The sequence below is a fragment of the Pipistrellus hanaki genome (assembly GCF_964339955.1).
Source record: "Pipistrellus hanaki genome assembly, chromosome: 4".
Taxonomy (NCBI): domain Eukaryota; kingdom Metazoa; phylum Chordata; class Mammalia; order Chiroptera; family Vespertilionidae; genus Pipistrellus; species Pipistrellus hanaki.
This window is the reverse complement of record NC_140506.1, coordinates 11077080-11094916: the sequence shown is the minus strand read 5'-3', so window position 1 is coordinate 11094916 and position 17837 is coordinate 11077080. Positions and strand designations below refer to the sequence as shown.

The window sequence follows — 17837 nt, the reverse complement described above, 5'->3', positions numbered from 1 at the left end:
TGTGGGGTTTGCATGCACATGCCTGTCAACCTCCTAGGTAGAACTTAATGTATGAAATTCAGACAAGCATATCATGATCCTGGGTACTGTTTTTAAGTTAGTAAAAGTGTGTATTTGATAAAGATCCCCTCATAATTTTATATCACACACAGTTACAAGAAATCCCTCCTAGCTGGTCATTGATTAGTAAAGTGAATTATTCTCAACAAATCTATCTGTCTGTCTGTGTCTGATTTTCTTATAAATCAAGCATTTGGGTAAATTCACACAATTGTACCATAGCCATAAATGGTTTGGACTTTGAAAAGCATTGTAGCTCATGGTCAAATGGAATTAGGGGCCCACTGTTAGGGGACCAGACTTGTGAGTTTGGATCCTGGCTCCCCCTTCACTTGTGCAGCTCATTAACCCTCTCAGTGCTGTGGTGTCCTCGACTGTAAAGCGATGATCAGGCTGTCGTGAATATTACATGAGTTCATGTGTCTCCAGCACCTAGAATAGCTCCTGGCAGAGTAAGAGAAAACTGTTAGCTCTTATTAGAATATGCTTGTTATTACTCCTTATCTCCTTATTTTACATAAAAGACCTAGAACTAGAAGGAATCCTCAAGCGCTGTGAGTGGCTAGCTCTGGGTGTCATGGCATATTAAGGCACAGAGTGTTCAGGAGCTCACCTCAACTCCTAGTCCAGAATTGGAGGTCACTGTGGAGACTCCCGTCCCACCTGACAGCACATTTGAGAAATGCTTAGCTCCCAGGGACCTCACAGGGCTTCAGTAGTAATCATTGCCCAAACAAATGTCACTGTGTTATGGCTCATGGAACTAATGTCCCACCAGGACACGCAGTCCAGCTCCTTCACCTGACTGAGGTTTCATCATTTCTAGAATTTCCCAAAACATAGGTACATCAAATAATTCCACAGAAATCAGAGTTCATTTTATTTATAAAGCTGCCTCCCTCCTTCATGACTTTCCTCATGAAAGGTTAACCTGAGCTGGAAAAGAACATGAGAGCCTCAGACCAAAGTGGAGTTCCCCTTTCTCCATCAGAAATGTCCATGGTCCACGAGGCTGGCACAGGTCTTGCCTGCTGATGAGGGCATTGGACCTTCAGTGGGCGCTCCTGCTTCACCACAAATGACAAGGCGTGGACTGTGTCAGCACCTTGCTCCCAGCAGCGGGGCGGGTGTAGGCTGTGGACCCAGAGGCTCCGAGGGGACTTCGGGGTAGAGGAAAAGGAGGAAGGTGGAAAAATGGATTCCCTGGACATGGGTCTCCTGATAGCTCATTGTGATTTCTTTCAGCCCTCGGGGTAAAACTCTTTCCAAATGGATAAGCTGCTTTCAGCTGGACGTAAAATCTGGAACATAATTGAAACTGGGAAAATCAGTGCCCTAGCATGTGGGGTGCTGTGGCAATACTGGCCAAAGGGTTCCAGGGGCAAGTGCACCTAGGAAGCATGGGTAAAGCGAAGCTAACCTGGTTTCCTTAGGACGTCAGGCTCCTAGTACACTGAGGGGCATGTACATCTCCGGGAGGAAGAAGTAGGAAGCAGTGTTTCAAAACTCATTTTAGTGAGGTTACTCGAGGCATCTTGCAGGACGAGTGTTGGGCAGAATGTATTTGGGGCCACAGTCCTGAGGATTGTGCTCCTGGAGGACAGTTGCCAGAGAATTTAAGAACCAAGTTCTTGTCCTGACTCCACTTCCTCCCAGCCCCGTGACCACAGGCAACCTGGCCTTCCTCACCTGTGTGCTGCCCGCTCTGCACACTTCACTGAGGTCGCTGGAACGTGGACCAGGGGGCTTTGAAATCAGGGGAAGGCCTGCAAATGTGAGGCACGGTGATTAGCGCACAGTGCTCTCAGCCCCGAGAGGCTGGGCGGGCAGCCAGCATTGGGGGGAATTCCCTGTTCGCCTGTTTTATTTTGTCTTGCCAATGGCCTAAATGCATGAATCAAATTCTACTTTGTACGGAGAAATACATAGAGCTGACCACAGCTTCTCTTATAATCCCAGAGTGATGCTTAGCACTCTGCTTGCCCCTTGACAGCTATGCCGTCCTGTTTGGTTCAAATCCATTTCTTTCTTGGTGCAGATGAAGCAGTAGTCAGAGCCTCGGGGGAGGCGGAAACAGAGGGTGCCCGCTGGGCAAGCCATGCCCAGTCCAGAGGGCTGGGAAAGCTGCAAAGGTTTTCATATTTTTACACCAAAACCCATAACCTGGCTAAATTGGACTGATGTGAGGCTATTTATAGTCCTTATTTATTCTGCTTAGTGTCATCTCCATACAGTTTGCTGCAGAGAGTATTAATGTGTTTGAATATGGGATTCTGCCCCACACCCCTCCAGGAGTGTCCATTATATATGATTTATGCAACATGTTGCCCTTATAAAAGTTGAGAAAATCTGAATTCAGAAACCTGTCTGACCCCAGGAGTTCCAGATAAGAAATCAGGGTTCTCATGGAAATGCTGAGGCACCAGCCCACATGAAGGTCAATGTCACCACACTGGCCCATGGTTTGAGGAACAAGCTGTTCTGCTAGTGGGTTCAGAGCAGTTGCCGCACCTTGTGACTGCTGATCACCGTCCTGGCACCTGGCCAGAAGCCTTGGGGTGCTGCGGAACCCCTCCCTGCCTCCTCCCTCCCAGAGACAAGCCAGTGCCTGGCCCATCGCACTGCAGGGCCCCGCTCTCTCCTCCCCCAGGGCTCCACAGGCTCCTGGTCCTCCCACACCCAGGCTTCCCTGCAACGGAACAATTAGCACACACCCAGGAAACTAACTACCGCCAGAAGCCTGCAGTATTTTATGAGCCTTAGAAATCCATTATGAATTATTGAGTTAACACTGTATACTGTATGTACAGCAGGGGTGGGGATGTCCCCTACCAGGGATACCGCCCACAAACCCTGGCATGTGCCCTGATCAAATTCTGAGGCACACCGGCTGGGCCTCAGATTTTTTGGAAAATATGGCAAGAGCCCTGCAAAGAAATCCAGCCCTTATTGGTAGCTTCCAGGAATTGCCAGGAAGATGGGAATGTTGATGGGTGTGGGTTTTTTTGTTTGTTTTTTTTAATTAATTCAGACTCTCAAAAGCGGTCTTACATGACACTCCCTCTCTTCCTCCTTAGCATTTAAGATTCAGTTTGTGGTTCCATCATCATTCTCAAGTTTGTCTTGAGATGATCTGAGAAAGTACCTCTTAGCCTGACCTTTCTCTTAACAGTGAGAAAAACGGTTTACTAGTCTTCAGGTTCAGTCTGGCTCACGCTGGAGCACGAGCCCATCTGCTCCCATCACGGGCAGATCCTGCTCAGCCAGATTGCAGGTAACAGAGGTGAATCCGTGTATCTCGGATCGCTCCTCTGCAAGCCTTGAGGCTCTCTGTGCACAAGGAGTTACATGCCACAGACAACCCCAGTTAATCAGCCGGGTTCATTTTCTCCCTGCAGACTGTGCTGCTGACGCCCATTCCGTGCTGATGGCACCTGTTGAGTCTCTCAGGGTTCCAGACACTATGCCAGGTGCTGGGGACACAACAAATTCCGTCATTGACCTTGACCTGGACCTTGAAGGGGAGCTAGGTGTGTAAGAGCCTGCACCACAGTGTGATAAATGGGAAGTTCTTACGGAAGTACAGCTGGGAAAGCCAGTTCAGGCCACAGGGTCAGGGAAAGCAATGAAAAGATTACACGTGAGCTCCCTCTGGACTGGTGTTTACCGACTGGCCAAACTCGAGGCTTACACGCAGAGAGAGGACCAGCATTTCTTCTCTGCAAGATGAAGCTCCTGGAGCCCCAAGAACATTGGGGATCGTTCTAGAAGTCTGTGTCTCACAGGAGGCACAGTGTGGCGTATGTAAGCTGGTGTGCTTTTGAGAGTGAAAGACGGCACTGTTAGTAATTACACGGGGTAACTGGTCAAAGAAGAGGCAGCAGGGTTGGCTGTTTTTTGCCCCCAGGAAAGGACAGGAAGACAAATACGTTGCCATCTGCTGTTGCAGTGATTGTTGAAGTCTGTAGCACAGAGAGTGTTTGTACTTATGTCACCGAGTCTCGTTTTAGGTCTCCCGCACAGCCCTGTTACTAAACCTACAGATGCTGGGTTTGTCTTTATATTCAAATGAGCATCTTTTTGCAGCAAATGCTGAGGAAAAGCGACAGATTGCACCTTGAGCTTAAGAAGAACTCCTGTTTGGAATTCATGATAGAACTTCTTTTAAGATTGTCCCCGAGTTAGTGGCCCCATTCCATTGCCACCTGCCTCTCTGAAACAGGCAGCACAGATGCGGACGATTTTGTCTGGGTGCTTTGTTCATATTCCTCATTTGAAATGCTGACTCTTGGTTTCCTCGGGAAAGCCTCCTAACAAGGGGAGAACGTGCACCCACGTGCCCCAGGCAGACTCTGTGCCTCTCACCTTCCCAAGGTTTCCTCCTGGATTGCTGTTCCTTAGGGCCCTTCCTTCCGTCTCCATGGTGACCGCTCAGTCATCAGGTGCTACAACCCACGCTATTGCAGGGGCCCGGGGTGTGGTTTTTCTGGAACACTTCTGGTTTCCAGTATTCTTCCCCTTTTCCACACGAGGACTTCTTTGTCAGGCAGTTTTCTGGTTCTGGCTAACAAAATGCAAAACAGTGGGGTTATCTTACCTACAGCATGTGACCTGGGAAACAAGGGCCCTGGGTCCATTAGCAAGGACATCAGGTCTGTCATGAGTACCCCATCCTCCCTGCAGAGCCCAGCGTCCTGTGCCCTTAGGCCCCAGGAGGGCGTTCCCCTCTGGTTGATCACACCGGGTCTGCAGTACCCAGCCCTGTGGCTGGCACTGGCGGTTGCTCAGTAAATATTTATTCAATGCACAGGCACGGGCACGGGGTTGACGTGCAGGGATCTACTTATATGGACCCGCCATGCCCCAGGCACTTGTGCTGCCTGGATCTCAGCTGTGCCAGAATCTGCTCTCTAACTGAGATCATTTTCCCTCCCAACTATCAAACCACTCCCTGCTGGGCCAGCAGCTGTTAAAAGGAAGAAAAAGGCCCATTTCCTCCTTTTCCCCAACCTCAGCTGGCATCTAAATCATTTACATTTGTTGTGGTGCTTACATGTTGATCGGTATCCCCCGAAGGCCTCACACTCCTCTGAAATGTGGCCGTGCTGTTCTCACACTTCTGTCACTCTCTTGGAATAGATGGGCCTTAGATGCAGACTTGCCCATCAGGTTGGAAGGAGAGGCCCTGGTCTGAGGGCTAGGGCAAAGTGAGAATCATGAAATATCGGCTCTCCTTTGATTTCTTAGACATTAAGTTTATATTTAGCCCTAACATCCTTCAAAGCATGTCAGGTCCAGCCTGCTGAGAGATCAGCGGGCTGTCTCCTCCAGGCCGCCCTCTCGGTGGCTGTGATGCACCCTGGCCTGGTAGGGGAAGCCCCAGTTGCTGGGGTTCAGTCCTTCCCTAAGCCCCAACTCGGTGCACCTGTGGTACTGGGGTGTGGCCGCAGGTCAGGAGGGAAGCCACCCTCCAGGTGTAGGGGAGTGCTTCTCTGCCCCCGTTTTTACAAGTGTGATAACCGCGTCCAGCGAATGTGGAGGTGGCCTGGGTAAAGCTGCTGCGACGCACATGCTAACCCCTCAGAGTTCTCTCCTGAGTCTCACCTTGTGTGTGCTGTGGGCCTCACACATGGGGGTGGGGTAGGGTGGGGCTCTCAGATTGAATGGAAGTCATCCTGCGGCACTAGCTGGTTTAAAAGTAAGCAGAATTGGTAGTGGGGTTAGTTTTCTACATACTTGACATGGCTCTTCTTTTTCTGCTAATTCCCGGAAAGGCATGAAGGCATGGTGTGGTCTGAGGAGGGTCACAGAGCCAGGCAGCAGCTGAATTGACTGCCTGACTGGGAAGGGACTGTGGCTGCCAGCCCGCCCAGTCCTCCCTGCCATGAGTTTGGAGGGTGGATTAAGAATATAGTCACTGGTGAATCCAGCAAAAGACAAGTCCGGACCTGCTTGTCAGTCACTCCAGGTACTTGACTTTAACCTAAGCTGAGTTTAGTCTTCCCAGGACTTTTGATTTTTGCTGGATGCAAAGCTCCCTAAGAGAGGCCCCCTAAAAGTCCTCGAGAGCAAATTAAATCTGGCACCTCCTCTGATTTCTGGATTCTCCGCCACCCATCCTGGTGACGCTGGTCCCACTTCAGGTCAGCCACCTGGACTTCCAGAGAAGAAGTAGTAGGGCCAGACCACATCCATTTTTGGTGTCTGCTGTTTTATTGAATTCTAGAGGCCCGGTGCATGAAATTCACGCACGGTGTCCCTCAGCCCAGCCTGCACCCTTTCCAATCTGTAACCCCTCGAGAGATGTCTGACAGTTCTTTTAGGCCCAATCTTGGTAGGATCGGGCCTAAACAGGCAGTTGGACATACCTCTCACAATCCAGGGCTGCTGGCTCCCAACTGCTCGCCTGCCTGCCTTCCTGATTGCCCCTAACCGCTTCTGCCTGCCAGCCTGATCACCCCCTAACCACTCCCCTGCCAGCCTGCTTGCCCCCAATTTCCCTCCTCTGCTGGCCTGGTGACCTCAAACTGTCTTCCCCTGCAGGGTTGATCACCCCTAACTGCCCTCCCTTGCAGGCCTGGTGCCTTCCAACTGCCCTCCCCTGCTGGCCATCTTATGTCCACATGGGGGAAGGATATTTGACCACATGGGGGCAGCTATCTTAATCTTATGTTGGAGTGGTCAATCTGCATATTACTCTTTTATTAGATAGGATAGAGGCTTAGTGCACTGGTGGGGGCCGACTGGTTTGCCCTGAAGGGTGTCCTGGATCAGAGTGGGGGCTCCCTTGGGGCATGGGGCAACCTGTGCCTGTGGTGGTTTGCAGGCCAGCCACACCCCCCGGCAACCCAAGCGGAGGCCCTGGTGTCTGGAATTTATTTACCTTCTACAATTAAAACTTTGTAGCCTGGAGCAGAGCCAAGCCTTCTGCTTGCTCCGTGGCTGCTGCCATTTCTGTTTGGATTTGTCTACCTTCTATAATTGAAACTTTGTAGCCTTGAGTAGAGGCTTAGGCCAGCCAGGGCAGGTGGGAAGGTTTGCTTCTTCCATTGCCTGGGAAACCCAAGCCTCCCTCCTGCTCTGTGTGGCTGCAGCCATCTTGGTTGGGGTTAATTTGCATACTTGCTCTGATTGGCTGGTGGGCGTAGCTTGTGGGTGTAGCGTAAGTATGGTCAATTTGCATATTACTCTTTTATTAGATAAGATTAACATGTACTTCTTTTTAATAGGAATTCTGCTAGCAGTTGTCAGATTTTTTTTCCTACCTATACATTCATTTTCCTTTCTTAAAGCTGTAATACATGTCCTCCTAGAAAATATGTCCTTTGTACTTTGAACCATGGACACCGTCCTCCCCAAAATCACCCCATTTTAAGACATGACCTTTGACCCCAAAGACGCCCACTAGATCTGGTTTCACAATATACATAATAAATACTCTGATATTTTAGCACCTATCTGGTCAGGATTAACTATTCATTGGCACTTCCTCTTAATTGAAATTCAAAAGGAAGACACTCAAACAAATGTGTTCAGAATCAAAGATGGGATAGTTTGAAGTGTAAATGTTACTGAAATGAAGTAACGTTTAGAACTTCTAATACATATATGATAGTTGCACAGGTTGTCTGATAACTATGCACGGTGTTCTCTGTGGGAGAACAGAGGGTTTCCCTGCGTAAGGAGCTGTGAGCAGGCACTTCTGAGGCAGAGCCTAGGAGCCTCTCTGAATGTCAGCTGCTCCATGAAATAGGGACCGTCCCTATTTTACAGATAGACACAGGCTCTCTGGAAGGGACTCTGATAGCCTGGACAAAGTTTTTGTCCGGAAGTCACGGCAGCCTCGGGCCACTGGGTCAGAATAAGGGGGCAGAGAAAGCCACTGCTGTCACTGATGCTGACGACTGAGGTTCAGTCCTTCGTTACAAGACCAGTATGAACACGACTAGAAGGCTCTCCCCCAGGAGGGCCTGCGTATGCCCTTAAACAGAACCACTGTGAACTCCCCATCCCGGGTCCAGATTACTTCCTCTCGGAATGAGAATGGAAAGCACCTGGGTTGTGTTTTATTTTCCTTTAGTCAGACTCACTGGAGAAGTACATATTTCTTAGGGAAAAGTGGTGAGGTGCCAGTAGTCCCTGCCCGGAACGTGGGCTCTCACTGTCCTAAGCCTGGCCGAGCCTGGCCAGCCTGAGCGCCCTGTACAAGGGCCCGCAGTGCCATCTTGTGGGAGTCCTCAGCCTCCGGAATCAGCTGGAAGAGAAACAACCTTGACCGCCAAACTTGGGAGAATGACATTGCAAAGAAATGTTAGGTGCAATCGAGTAAGATGTTCCCCTCTGGTCACCAGCCACGCTAATTATTATTTCCGTGTATAGAAAATTAATAACCCAAATAAATGAACGCCACGCTGGAAAGCTATTGCAAGAATTAAAATGGCTAGAAAGGATTTGTTTTCCATCTATTTGCTAGGAAATGTATTTAAAATCACCACAGGTGGGACTATATTCTCCTGTGAATTCCATGGAAACACAAAGCCGCAGGTTTAGAGCAGAATCTGCTTCTATGTTGCCATACAGCTCTGTCCTTTCTTATGGGGGTTGGCAAAAGGGTGGTTTTTCCCAGGTGTTCATCATGGGAGCGGGCCGCACCCCAAATCGCCCACCCCATCATTGTAAGAGAACCCCCCACCATAGATCTCACTGACTTTGTGCTAACAAAAGCAAATTAAATCTCGCCCCTTCCTTTGGTGCATGGGGCCCTGGTATTGTCCTTCCTGTCACACTGTGTGCACAGGTGCATGGACCTCAGCTTAAACATCACCTCCCCCATTCTGTGTTGGCTCCCCTCTATGTATTAGGCCCCCCAAGTGTATTTAGCAGAGCACCTGTCTGATTCTTTCCTAGCATCATCCCAGTTTAAAATTTTAACCCCGATTCCTGCACTGGCATGAGCTCGCTAAAGACAAAGTTTGTGCTGCTCTTTCTCTCTCTGGGCCAGCACTGCCAAGCCTGTGGGTGGCATTGTGGCTCCTCCAGGCACAGAGAAGCCCTTCATCCCATCAGTGGCAGAGTGGGGCTGACTTTGCCGCCCCATCCCCTTGTGGCCCTGCACAGATTCCCTGAAGGCCGCGTGGTCTGGGAGCAGTGCATTGTCCTCGGGTAGTAGACTGCCGGTTAAATGGGGTGCCTCTGTCATTGGGCGTCAGGAGGAAGGACCCCTGCTCACGGAACTGTGACCTGCTTGTTGGAAAAGGAAACGGAGACTCTGACACAGTTCTCTGGGCCTGAATGTGTATGAGAGCCACTCCCTGACTCACAGGCAGCTTGGACTTTTAGGGGAGATTTTTAGGGGGAAATCCCTTCTGAGTACTACCAGGAGGGGAGGGCGTGCCCCGTGATAACCTCCTCCCAGGTCCCCATGTAGCTTTTCTGGGAGCCTCCGTGCTGCCGATGACCACATGGGGGGGGGGGGGGGGGGAGGAGGAGCTGGCTGCCGAGGTCAATTGAGACTGCTCAGAGCTGGTCAGAGAGCGTCGTGTTGCCCGGGACCTGCACTGAGAGTCCAGGTATGAAGTCTTAGGGCACACAAAGATGACAAGTACTATGATCCTAATGATTTTCCTGGTGATTACACACTGGACTGGTAATGTTTTAGGTAAGTTGAGTTGAATAAAATATGTTGACAGATATTTCAGTAATGGCTGTTTTAGAGTTCAGGGAGTTTTATAAATGTGGATTGCGTTTCTCAGCCCTGAGGACTTTCATTTAAAGATGAGATCACCAAACTGGTCCTGAGGGTGTCAGCATTCCCTGGGGTCACCCATTTACAAAGCGTTTTCTGGCATTTCAGTTCTGTCTGTCTGGAATGCATATAAGGCATACACTTTATCCATCAAGGAAAATAAATAATAGGCAAGTTTTGTTCAGGAGAGATGACACTGATAAGACTTTGGTGTGTTCCTTAACATGGGTACCCTGAAAACCTCCGTGCATCAAACCCTCGGGCCAGCAGGCCATGTGTGGAACTAGTTTCTGCAGATGTATAAGAGGTGTTATCCAGCCCTAGCCCCCACTACTTCTGCCTCACTTGCAGTTTCTTCAGTTTTAAATTTTTAAAAAGTGTGGATTTTAAAACTGGGGAGGCCTGAGGATGTGGGAAGGCAGGAGTGATATTTTTCAGTGTCTCTGTCTCCTGCGAGAAAGTCATGTTGCATCTTCAAAACAACAGCTGTCAGAATTATTTCCATCGGATTAAATAAATCCTCAGAGCCGTGATCACAGTTTCTAAAATCTTGGAAATGTAGGTTATGCTTTGCATGGAACCCTAGTGGAATTTAAAATACTCATGTTTTTGCGAACATGGCTTTGCAAGCAGACGCTTTACCAGGGTTTCTTGTTTGTGAGTTTTGGTTTAAGCTACCATAGCTCAAGGAGTTGAGGAAGAGTTTTTCCTTGTAGATGTAATAAACAAACGTTTACCAATTTGAGATGCTATTAATTGTAGGTGGGAAAGGCAGTGAGCTCAGGGCTACACTGGATGGAACGTGCAGTGCAGCACATGCTTTGTCAGCGTGACTCTGCGGTACAGGCGGCCGCCCTGCAGCCTCACCATCGAGTACAGCCTTTCAGTTTTAGGAAAGAGAAGACATTTGGGGGAATGGGAGGAGTTCGTGTCACAAAGACCTTGAATGAATGCTCAGTACAGATTGATACTCATTATTTCTTGATACAGAGAAGCTTATTCTTAAAATTATCTGCTAAAACTAAACCATAGTGAGACACCTCTCATACATTCGCATGAATATTTAAAAAAAAAAAAAAAAGACAATAACAAGTGTTGGTGAGGTGTGAGACACTGGAACCGTATGTATTGCTGGTGGGATTCTGAAATGTTGGGACTGCCGTGGAAATCAGCACAGTGGCTCCTCGGGTTAAATACAGGATTAATACACGGCCCAGCAGCTCCACTTCTGAGTGTCCGCACGGAAGAATTGGAAGCAGGGTCTCAGATACTGGTACACCCATGGCCATAGCATCATTTATAGTCCGAAGGGAGTAACAACTTAAGAATCCATCACAGGTGAATGGATAAACAAAATGTGGTCTATCCACAAAACGGAATACCACTCAGCCTTTAAAAAGCAAGGACATTCTGTCATGCTACATCATGGATGAGCCTCAAAGACATGAGGTTCAGTGAAATAGCCAGTCACAAAAAGAGAAAGACCATGATTCCACTTACATGGGGTACTAGACTGTAGTTGAATTCTCAGGACAGAAAGTAGAGCAGCAGTTACTAGGGCTTAAGGGAAGGGGCACTGGGGTTACTGCTTACTAAGTAGTTTCTGTGGATGACGAAGTTCTGGAAATGGGTCGTGGTGATGGTTATATAACAATGTGAATACTTAATGGCACTGAACTGTACAATTAAAAATGGCTTAAAGGTAGATTTGTTAATGTTCATTAGTTGCTGAGTTGGCTAGGGTTTGCAGCACACTTGCAGGGAGGGGAGAGCTTACGCTCTGGAGGAAGGAGGTGTAGCAGAGCAGCACAGGCTGCAGGCGGCCCTCCAGCCTGGAGAAGGCTTAGCAAGAACAGCACAATCCTTTGATATTTAAAAAACAGCACAGAAATGGTGCCCTCTTGCAGCAAGAGCCTCTTCTCCAGGCTGCTGGATCCGCAGGACTATTTCCTTCCCTCCGAGTCCAACAGGCTCTTCTCTGATGCACTGCCCCTTGATGAGTGGAATCCAAATGCCCTCAAAACTCAGCAACTTCAGTGCTAACAAGTCACAGTGGGTACCTCTGTAAGATAGGGCTCAGCCAGGGAAATCACTGTGTGGCCCTTAGGTCTGCCCTCACTCTGACTCCCCTTAGGGACTGAGCTGGGACTGGCAGCAGGTGAGGGGTCTCCTTTAGCCCCAGAGTCCTGAGTGTTCTAGCCATTCAGCATCATGCTGTGGCTGTCTCCTTGAGGGCTCTCTTGAGGGGAGACGCTAAAGTGGGTGCCGGGAAGGTAAACACCATACCTGCCACTGCGCCTCAGAGGCAGAAATGAAGTGGCAGCTTCTGCCTGCATTTTCTGATGTCCAGGCTGGAGCAGGGTTACTGCGACCTCTGATCATAACCATCCACACACGCATTTCCCAAGGCATGCTCAGTCAAGACCTAGAACCCACCCTCATTGTGTTTAATGTGGGAGACGCCGGGACCAGGGTGGGAAGGGTCACCTGAGGCTTACTGAGGCCAGGGAGGCACTGGGTGGAAGTGTGGGGCACCGTGTCTGGAGACCCTTTCTCCGCGCACACGCACACAGAGGTGGGCAGGTGCTGGGACAGACACTGTGGTGAGTGTTGCAGGCTGATAGATAGAGATAAGATATCTTGCATTGGGAGGGGGGTGTCCCTCAGACCAGCCTACACCCTCTCCAATCTGGGATCCCTGAGGGATGTCTGACTGCCCATTTAGGCCCTATCCTAAAAGGGCAGTTGGACATCTCTCTCACAATCCAGGATGCTGGCTCCCAACTGCCCTCCCCTGCAGGCCTGGTTCCCCCAACTGTCCTCTGCTGGCCTGGTTACCTCTAACTTCCCAGAACTGCCTCCCCCCATGGCCATCTTGTAGTGGCTATCTTGTGTCCACATGGGGGCAGCCATTTTGTGTCTTGGTGTGATGGTCAATTTGCATATTACTCTTTTATTAGATAGGATATCTCCCAGCCTCCTCAGCCACCCTTGGGGGTAGAGGATCTGGTCTCCATCACGCATCTCTTCTGACTGGATTCATCTCTGTGGGTGACTTTCTCATCAGGCTCTTGCTGTGGGAGGTGAGGGGGTGTCTCTGTTTCTGCCTTCAGAGGCTTGATGTAGGTTACAAAACCAACATAAACTGGCAGTGATGGAAGTAGTCACGGGCTCGCCACACCTCCAGATGGCCGGGCCTTACTGGAAGGTGATGCTGCATAATTATCAGAACAGAACCATCCCTCTTTCAGGCTCCTCCTAGATTCTAACATGTTTGGGCTTGTCTGATTCTCAGCTATGAACATGTATGACTTTGGCCCCGTGTCCATCCCTCAGTTTTGGTGACAGTGGGGAGCTCAGTAGGAGAGAAGATGTTAAAGTTGACAATAGCTTTGGAGGGGCCTACTTGGGGCCCCCTGGGGCCAGGAGCATGGGCTCTGGGTCTGCCCTTTAGCAGCTGCTGGAGCCACGGGCTCCACGAGGACTGTGGGAGGGGATCCTCAGCTCCCAGAACGGAGCTTCCTAGTTAATCTCCAGTTCATCCCGTGTGACCCTGACTTACTGCTTCAGGGAGCCCCTATGTCTGTAATCTGAAACTAAAACCACTGAGCTTGCCGTAGTTACAAATTGAGGATCGAGGATGAACCAAAGAACAAAAGAAAGTGCTTTCCAGCAACTCCCCTGCTGCTCGCTGAGATCCGTTTTCCTCTGGGCTCTGCCTGCCGCCCTCGGGAGGACTCCGCAGGTGTCCTGAGCCCAGCGGCAGGTGGTGGTGGTGATGCAGTAACCTTCCTGCTTCTCCTCCCTCCTCAGCCAGGCTTACTCCCTCCCCTCAAACTGACCCCATCCACCTGTCGTCGCTGCTGCAGGCCCCCATTGTGAGTTTTCCGCTAAACTGTCTTTTCCCTTCTTGTCTTGCAGCCCGCCTAAACCCACCGTGTACATCTCCGGAGTCATCGCCCGGGTAAGAGCCTTCATCACATGGGCCTCAGCATGAGGTCTTTCGGTCCCTGTCTTCGCTAGCCCCGTTCTTCCATGGGGCCAGTGGTCTCCTGTCCAGGAGCCCGTAGTGGGGAACTGGGGACAGTGCTGGTGTGGGCACACAGTGGGGGTGGGAGCAGCTGCCTCTCCTCCTCCTCACCTGTCTCCCTTCCTTTGGACTCGGCCAGGGACCGCAGCTACCCCGGGCCAAGTGCTTCTGGGAGACTGAGCTGAGAGTGCTTTTACATTTTTAAATGGTTGAAAAAATTAAAGAAAGAAGTCTATATTTATTACGTGAAAATTATATGCAATTCAGATTTCCGCATCTGCACGTGAAATTTTTGTGGCACACGGCCGCACCTATCATATATGCAGTGTCTGCAACTGCTTTGATGCTGCAGAGGCCGACCAAATAGTTGAGGCAGAGAGTATGGCCCGAAAAGCCTAAAATACCTACTACCTGACATATTACAGAAAATGCTTGCCAACCCCTGGTCTGAACACATGGGCTCTAGTCATACCTTTCACAAAGAGCGCCCTCTTGTGGTCAGCCCAGTGATCTGTCACTCCAGCCCTCCCACCAGCTAACTCCCATTGTGAGGAGGCCACGCTACCACCACCCACAGTTCTGTGGCTCACATACAGCTGAGCACTTAGCATATGATGTGTGAAGAAAATGTCACTGCTGGGGACAGCTCACCACAGCCGTCCTGAGACACTGGGACAGATGAGTGGCACGTCTACTATATGTGAGAAAATTAAATGCAGACACAAGTTCAAGGTCAACCATGGCCAGTTGGTTAGCCGGAGCATCCTGGCTGCAGCCTCACAGGCACTGTGGCACCCAGTGATTCCTCCCTGGAGACAGCGGTACCTTGTCTCTCACCCTACAGCCCTGCCCTTCAGTATTCTTCCCGGCTCACAGCTGTGGTGGCACATCTGATTGGAAGGCCTGGGTTTGATTCTGTCCGGCCCCCAGTTCAGACAATTCAGGAGCAGCTCTCAGGAGCAGCTCTAGTAGAAGAAAGACACCCAGACACATGTAGTTTCCTGTGAGTCGGATGGTGACCTGATCGCAGGTGTGTGGGCAGATACAGCCAGATCTTCACCTTCTGGGAGGTGTGTGGGCCTCAGCGCCCCTCCGCTCCCCAGGGAGCTTCGGGACCCCCACAGGCCAGGGGACAGGCTCCTGCCTGCCCACAGGCCCAGTCCATCACCTACATTGCAGGGGCCCGTGGACTCGGGGTCGGGGCCCTGCTCCTGCGCGAACCCAGCTAGTCAGTGTTGATCAGGGGTCCTCAAACTTTTTAAAGTGGGGGCCAGATCACGGTCCCTCAGAGAGCTGGAGGGCCGGACTATATGAACTACTAATTCCTACTGTAACACTGCCCAAAAAACCTGGCGGGCCGGATCAGACTCCTCTGCGGGCCGCATGTGGCCCGCGGGCCGTAGTTTGAAGACCCCATCAATGATGATGCCATACCTTCCCTCTGTGTGTCTGACAGGGTGACAAGGACTTCCCCCCGGCGGCCGCCCAGGTGGCTCACCAGAAGCCCCACGCCTCCATGGACAAGCACCCGTCCCATAGAACCCAGCACATCCAGCAGCCGCGCAAGTGACCGGAGGACCCAGCGCCCTCCCAGCCGGGCCTGGTTCCCGACATTTGGCATTTCCCCGGCAAAGAGAACGGCATTTTCTCCCCAACACCTTTCCCGTGGGAAATCTAAGGCAAAGCAGCGCACCCTTCCTTCGCCTTACATTTCCGAATCGAAGCTACAAATAGACCCCAAACCTTGTTCCCAGGGAGTCCTGTTTGGTGAGGGGCCTGTGCCATTAGAGAACCTGCCGAGCCCTGAGCAAAGTGAAGTTGCTCAGAGTTTAGCTTTAGAACTATTTCGCCATTGACTAAAAGTCCTGCCTGTGGTCTTAAAAACAAAGGGGCACAAATTTGGGGGGGTTGGATTGAGATTAGGAGGAAAGCTCAATCGTTTTATGCTTCTGAGTTCTACAACAATCAGATCTGCACACCTCCGGGAGCATAAGAAATGAGGGTGTCCCTTACGGGGGAGGGTTTCAGACAGACAGATCAAGGATAAGGTGACCAGATGTCCCACTTTTGGTGGGACAGTCCCGATTTTTAATAATTTGTCCTGCGTCCCGCAGCATTTTTAAAAAGTCCCGGTTTTCCCAAAAAAAGCACCGCAGGACGCGGGACAAATTGTTAAAAATTGGGACATCTGGTCACCTTAATCAAGGAAGACTTAAAGCAGACCACAGCAACCCTAAATGTCACTCCCTGTGCGACCAGGGGTCCCTGTGCAGGGTGACATCAGGATCCCAGGAGGACCAAAGAAAAGTGTGCATCTCTGAGATGGCTCTGTTATCCCAGGGGTCATCTTGCTGAAAAATTAGAGGGCGGGTAGTTTGCCCAAAGGTAGTGCCTCTGGGAGGAGATCTCAGTGTGGGTCCCAAGTCCAGCACTGCCCCGCCATCAAGGCCGCCTGCGCCAGAGCAATCGAGACGAGCCCGTGTTTGTCATCACTCACCTCTAGAGCTGTCGGAGTTCTGGGAGTGGCCGACCGGCCAGGCAGACAGCCAGCCAGTCTGGACACACAGCAGGAGCACAGGCTGCGTGGGAGGAGGAGTGAACGCAGAGATAACAGGCCGAGCCTGCCCTCGTCTCCCTGGGAACAAGAGACACCACATTCCGTTAGAGCCAGGAAAGCCCGCGTGCCGTGGCCCGGCTGCCCAGATTCCTCTGGCTGTCACGCTCGCTGGGCCCACCTTCCCTTGGGCCCCTCAGATGGCCCCGCTTTCTGTGCGTTTCCTGCCCACAGCCGCCCTGGGCTGCTCTCTGGCTCCGGGGTGGAGTGCCTGCTTTTCTGAAAAGCCAAAAGGCTCCTGCAGATCTTCCCAGGCAGAGGCTTGGGGAGGGCCCGGCCAGCCGCCCCACTCGCCAGCAGTGGCATTTGCTGCAGGCCAGCAGTGCGCTGGGAGCAGCGTGCCCGCCACCAGCCTCGAGGTGCCATTCGCAGTCCAGGGCTGCGATGGGCTGGCGTGACTCAGACCCAGGCAGACCCATGCCCTCCCCTGAGGGGAAAGCCCTGCCTGGCTTTCTGAAGGCCACGTCGGTTTCCTCCCACTGGCTTGCGGGAGCTGGAGTCTAACCTTCAAGGTACCACGTGATCACATCTGGTATTTGAGAGAGTGGTACACACCGAGGCTGGCTTTGGAGAGGCACCTGCTGTGGGCAGCATGGTCGTGGGGCCCACAGAGCAAGCAGCTCCCCACTCCCACCCCCCGAGTTGGCATCCCAGAAGGGCGCTGAGAGAGGCAGTGCAGGTCAGGCCTGTGCAGACCCTTGCACCTTCCGCTGCAGAAATGCAGGCGCGGGGCTGCTGCCTGGGTTTGCAGGCGGGAGCGCCGAGCTGCTTCCCGAGGGGCTTGTTTACGGACTTGTAGCTGCACCTGGCATGTATCTGTGAGCTCGCTGAAAGCACACTTTCCTGAATGAGTACAATTGTTAACTTCCAGAATAATACTGATTATAATAAAGCCCCTGCATTTCTTCCCGTGGCTGGTTTTTTCTTACATTTCAGAAATTTTTCTCTTCCTTTTGCCAGATGGTTTCTATAGAAACACAAACATGCATGCATGATGGGTATTTTCACAAACTGTTTCACAGATACAAAGTTGGACTATTGGATGTGTGGCACCTCGAGTCTAATCATCTACTTTAAAATGTCCTAAAATGGAAAAGCTTAAGGCAGTTGATTAAAACCCTGCTTGGACCTAGCAGCAGGCCCTGTGCTCTGGGCCTTTGGGAACAGACTTAGGGAGGGACAATTAGGAAGTCCGGGGTGGCTGTGAGCAGCTTTTGACAAGCAAGACATTCGCCTCTCTTCAAAGCTCTTCTGTAACCCATATGAGTGGGATGCAAAAATAATCACAACTGCCAAAACCGGTCTGGCCCAGTGAATTGGCCTGTGGACTGAAAGGTCTCAGGTTCGATTCCGGTCAAGGGCATGTACATTGGTTGCAGGCACATCTC

General features: G+C 51.0%; 1 protein-coding gene across 2 annotated transcripts in view; it reads left to right on the top strand.

The window, feature by feature from the left end:
• The window catches only part of DAP (death associated protein), a 42842-nt gene extending 25487 nt beyond the window's left edge, over window positions 1-17355 (top strand). The window contains exons 3-5 of one of the 2 annotated variants that reach the window (XR_014794790.1): window positions 13727-13769; window positions 15292-15933; window positions 15984-17355. Coding sequence is in view for 1 of the 2 variants with exons in the window: in XM_084880859.1 (XP_084736985.1) it covers window positions 13727-13769; window positions 15292-15405 (157 nt within the window). In the remaining variant the exon portion in view is untranslated. Of the gene's footprint in view, window positions 1-13726; window positions 13770-15291 lie in introns of both variants that reach the window. The other variant, XM_084880859.1, reaches the window with a different exon arrangement.
• Window positions 17356-17837: the final 482 nt, after the last annotated feature.